This window comes from Poeciliopsis prolifica, unplaced genomic scaffold (assembly GCF_027474105.1).
Source record: "Poeciliopsis prolifica strain line A6 unplaced genomic scaffold, Auburn_PproV2 SCAFFOLD006, whole genome shotgun sequence".
Lineage (NCBI taxonomy): Eukaryota > Metazoa > Chordata > Actinopteri > Cyprinodontiformes > Poeciliidae > Poeciliopsis > Poeciliopsis prolifica.
In genome coordinates, this window is record NW_026562381.1 from 18,988,616 (window position 1) to 18,994,075 (window position 5,460).

Consider the following 5,460-nt stretch of genomic DNA (forward strand, 5'->3'; position numbering starts at 1 on the left):
TATGAATGTTGTTTGAATTTTCAGATGAAAAGGAAAGAAAAGAAAATTTCCAACCATCACATGTCTCTACATTACTTTTGTTCAAGTGTCCAACAGCAGTTAGTGAGACGCTGATCTGTCCAGGTGAGGCTTGGCTCACTGCTGCATCACCTGCTGCATCACCTGCAGCATCACCTGCTGCATCACCTGCTGCACTTATGAGCATTTTAATGAAAATATGCAGAAATTCAGCAATTTTAAAGAAACATTAATCAAAATTGGTTCAGTTAAATATAAAATAAATACTTTATAGTAAAAACCACAGAGTGCAAATTGGAATATAATAATCATTTTTAATAACAATGTTTCCATGAAGACTGGTGAGTCTCTGCCTCTGTCCAGCTCTCCACCTGCTGTTTCTGCAGGGAGAATTGCTGATCAGAACCAGAACCAGGTCTCCACGGAGATCTGAACTTCCTGCTGGTTCTGGACCTGATGATGACCATGGTGGTGATGAAGATGATGAGATGCAGCGGGGAGGCGCCGGGGTCAGAGTCATGACCTGCCCTTCTTTGAGTACATTCTCCAACATCTCCCTCTGACCAATCAGCTGCTTGCAGAGCCCCAGAGATCTCGCCCCTCATCAGAATGCGGCTGCTGGCCCGCAGCTGAAAAATGCAACTAAACCTGCTGCAGCAAGCAGGAAGGGGTGGGATGGACCGCTGTCAGTCTCAGACCTTATGTGGAAATGGGACCATTGCACTCTGGAAGTGAAGGGGGCGCTGTTTGTAAGTAGATTAGTTGTGTTACCACTCCACGCCACTAGAGGCAGTATCAGGCCTGAAAAGATGCAACTCAGGAGTAGATTTAGAAGAACACAGGAAGCTACAGAATTAGTTAAAAACTGAGCTGAAGTAAATAATAGAGAGAAGATCAAATACAAGCTGAGAGTGAAAATCTTTCCTGAAGGTGAAAATAAATCAGATTTTAAAGGAAAATAAAAACAGGAGGATGATATCGGAAATAGTGTCTCCTTCACTTCTGGAGTGTAATGGTCCCATTTCCATATAAGGTCTGACTAACAGTGGCCTGTCGCCCTTCCTGTTAGCTGCAGCCTGGTTCTTCTCTCACACAAACAGCTTCTTCCTCTGGCTCCTCAGAAAAATCTGCATTCTTGATCAGCTCTGACACTCTGCTGCCCCCTGCTGGGGATGCGCTCGCTGTCTCACACCTCAAACTAGAAACTAGTAGTGGGACTAGATTGAAATATTTTATCAAGTTCATTTCAGGATGTGTAGTTAATTAATCACATCTTGATAAGAAACTGTGACTCGACAAAATAATCAACACATTGGAGCAAAGTGTTTTTCTATCCTTCATAGATCTTCAGAAATCTGGACTGCAGATGCTAACATTAGCATTAGCTAACAGTACCTGAATAGCATTGAGGTGCTATTTTGGACTGGCATAGCTTTGTTGGCAGGCTAATAAATTTTAGCATAATTTTAACAATAGTCTTTAAGCATGAGATTGTTTAGAAACAGAAACTCGCGAGACGGAGCTTTTTTTTTTTTTTTTTACTGTTTTTGCCATGTTTTAGTCCAGATAACTTACTGAGTTTGCAGACTCAGTCTTTGTGATGCTTTGTATGTTCTTACTGTTCTTGTATCTCCTCCTGGAACAAAAGCTTTTTTTCAGAACCATAAGTTCATCTGATCCCACTGAGACCCGGTGAACCAGAGCTGGTTCTGAAGGTCCAGGTCCATCTGCAGCTTCCTGAGGAGAATCATCCAGAGTGAAGACAGTGGGAGAAACCATAGACAACAGCGCCCTCTGCTGGACAGCACTGAAAGCTGCACTCATTATTTTCCCCGAACAACTGATGTTTGTTTAATCAACATCTAATCATTTTGGGCTCTGGACAGAACCGGCAGACAGAACCAGACCAAGCCTCTTTTCCTCAATAAACATTTAATTTCATCACTACCTTAAGAAAAAATAGATTTTTTTTACATGTTTTTCTTTATCAGACTTTTTTTTTTTTTTTTTTTTTTACAGAACATTAGAAAAAGTTTAAAGACGTCAGGAAGTAAAGCAGCTGAGCAACACAAAGGATTCTGGGAAAAAACGAGAGGAAAGACTGACAGAACCAGGTGGGACTCTGATTGGACCAGACTGCATCACCCCTGGTCAGGTGAGGAGAGTCAGGACAGAACCTGGACTGGGTTCCAAAGGTTCAGGGCAGAACAGGTGAGAGAAACAGGAAGGAGCTGATTTACATTCAGAGAGTTTCCTCAGACAGACAGACAGACAGACAGACAGACAGACAGACAGACAGACAGACAGACAGACAGACAGACAGACAGGTGACCCCAGGGGATGCAGCAAACATGGTGAGAAGAGATGTGAGGCGACAGGAGAACTTTGGCAACACGTGAGGCTGAAGGTCCGAGCTGCGGCTGGAGAACGGTGGACTTCCTGCTGATGATGTCACAGAGCAGGCTGGGGAGGAAGGGGCGGGGCTAAGGGGTCACAGGTTGTGTTTCTGGATCCCTGGAGTGAACTCCTTGGCGTTTGGATTCAGGCTGCTCCTCACCTGCAGGAGGAAGAGGAGGAAGAGGAGTCGAGCTCCCGAGGCGTTCTCAGCTCCCGATTGGCTCAACTCACCACCACTTCCAGGTCGGAGGCGTCGGGGCGAACGTCCGGTCCAGAACCAGCAGGCTGATCTGGTCCTGCAGCTGAGCCACGCCGCCGGGGGGGAGGTCTCTGGACGGGATGAACCACTCCCACTGCTCTTCCTCATCCAGCATCTGCTGGAAGCAGCGCTCCATAAACTCCTCCTCCCACAGCTCCTCCTCCACCTGGGCCGGGACCAGTCAGAACCCATCAGAACCCATCAGAACCCATCAGAACCAGGCAGGCAGAGAGACTGTGTTCAGAGCTCCTGGTTTCTATTCTTCAGATTCAATGATTGTAAAATATCCCCACCCTGAACCGACTAACAAACTAAAACTAACCGGTTGATCCAACTGAAATATATTGAGTTAATTAGTTCATCCAGGTTTATCCCACTTCTTTTATTACGTTTTTCAAGTTGTCAAGTTAAACAAACATAAATAAAGTAAATCTGACTTCATTGACTTCAGGATCTTTAACCAGAACCAGAACCAGGTCTTTAAATGGAACTGGGTCAATGCTTCGTTATGCATCAGTTATCTTCAAATGATGCAGCAAAGGATTGTGGGAGAAAGATCTGGCACACAAAATATCGGCCATAACAGCTATATATATGTATATATATATATATATATATATATATATATATATATATATATATATATATATATATATATATATATATATAAGACCAGAAAGCTACTAACCATGCATGGAGGGTTCCATCCCAAATCCAGCACCCTGAGACTGTACACGAGCCGCAAGGACGGAGGCAGAGGACTAGTGAGTGTGAGAACCACTGTCCAGGACGAAACAACTAAGATCCATAAATACATCAGAGACAAAGCCTCAACAGACAATGTGCTCAGTGAATGTCTCAGACAACAGGGAACGGAGGTCGAGGTGCCAGAGATACCATCATGGGAGGACAAACCCCTACATGGGATGTACCACCAGCAAATAACCCAAGTGGCTGATATCAGTAAATCCTACCAATGGCTGGAAAAAGCTGGTCTCAAGGACAGCACAGAGGCCCTCATCCTGGCCGCCCAGGAACAGGCCCTAAACACCCAGAGCAATAGAGGCCCAGATCTACCACACCAGACAAGACCCAAGGTGTAGGTTGTGCAAGGAGGCCCCTGAGACAGTCCAGCACATCACAGCAGGGTGCAAGATACTGGCAGGGAAAGCGTACATGGAGCGACATAACCAAGTGGCAGGCATAGTGTACAAAAACATCTGTGCAGAATATGGACTGGAAACCCCGAGATCAAAGTGAGAAACACCCCCAAATGTGGTGGAGAACGCCAGAGCTAAGATCCTGTGGGACTTCCAGATCCAGACAGACAAAATGGTAATGGCGAACCAACCAGACATTGTCGTAGTGGATAAACATCAGAGGAAAGCCGTTGTGGTAGATGTAGCAATACCAAGTGATTGCAACATCAGGAAAAAGGAGAAACTGGAGAAATACCAGGGCCTCAGGGAAGAACTGGAGAGGGCCTGGAAGGTGAAGACCACAGTGGTGCCTGTGGTCATCGGGGCCCTCGGGGCAGTAACCCCCAAACTGGAGCAGTGGCTACAACAGATCCCAGGAACAACATCAGACATCTCAGTCCAGAAATGTGCAGCAGTCCTTGGCACAGCCAAGATACTGCAGGACCCTCAAGCTCCCAGGCCTCTGGTAGAGGACCCGAGTTCAGAGGATAAGAACCACCCGCGGTGGGTGAGAAGGGAATAATTATATATATATATATATATATATATATATATATATATATATATTGGTGCATGTCTCCAGAACCCTACCATGGTGACTGGGTTGGGTTCTGGATGTGGATCGAATCCGTTAGATTCATCAAGAACGGTGAGGAAAAACTAGGAACCTCTGGAGTCCAGGAGGTTCTGGCGGGACCAGAACCCAAGACTAGACGGTTCTGGATCGGATTTAACACGAGGAAGGCTGCTGGCGCTACCAAATTCCTTCAGAACCTGAACCAGCTAACTGTACCGACTCGGAACCGGAACCGACACCGCCGGTTTAAACAGCGGGTCCAGTTACTCACCTGTCTGTTGAACTCCTCCTCGTTCTCCATCCACATGTACTCCGCAAACGGATCCTCCTCGGAACCGAACTGGCTGCTGAGGACGACCTCTCCGGCACCGGTGGGGGTGGATGTGGTTCCGATGGTCGGGTCCTTCATGTCTCTGCGGTCGGGGTGAAAGAGGTGGCCGTTAGTCAGGCCGCTCAGGGCGGCCAGGCTGGCCGTGAGGGCCGCTGACTCACTAGGAGCAGCGGAGCCACACAGCTCGCATCAGAACACAGAACCAGAACCAGGTCAGAACCGCCACTAACTGCGCTTCTTACCTTTTAACACCCAGCAAAAATAATTTATTCGACGCTAAAATTCCCCAACGCCCAAAGAGCAGGAAAAACTCCTCCGGAACCGAAATGGCTGCTTAGCTTCTGTTTGTTACATCTTCTGCGTCACTGATGGTTGCCTTCTGATTGGCTGGAGGAGCATGCTGCCTTCATGGTCCGTTTGGTCTAGTAGGAAATAGAATATGGAGTTCATGATAATAAGTTAGAAGAGAACATTTAAATATTTATCGACCAGATCAAATCTTCTCGACGTGTTAAAATATATCTGAGACTGTTTCGGTGATACATGAGGCAGGAAACTGTGGGATGAATGAGCCTACAACCTCAGATTCAAACCCTAACTGGTGCTGGCAAACGCCACGGCAGAAGTAGGTCAATACAACGGCTCCGCACTATTTCACCTCCCGAAAGACAAATGGTGC

At 46.5% G+C, this 5,460-nt stretch overlaps 1 protein-coding gene across 1 annotated transcript; it reads right to left on the bottom strand.

Moving 5' to 3' along the window:
• Positions 1-1,933: 1,933 nt before the first annotated feature.
• On the bottom strand, positions 1,934-5,131 carry LOC129360724 (polyadenylate-binding protein-interacting protein 2-like). The gene is given in 5 exon segments (XM_055031106.1): positions 1,934-2,575; positions 2,647-2,687; positions 2,690-2,840; positions 4,722-4,863; positions 5,024-5,131. Coding segments are annotated over 4 exon segments (396 nt in total). The 5' UTR covers positions 4,860-4,863; positions 5,024-5,131; the 3' UTR covers positions 1,934-2,509.
• Positions 5,132-5,460: the final 329 nt, after the last annotated feature.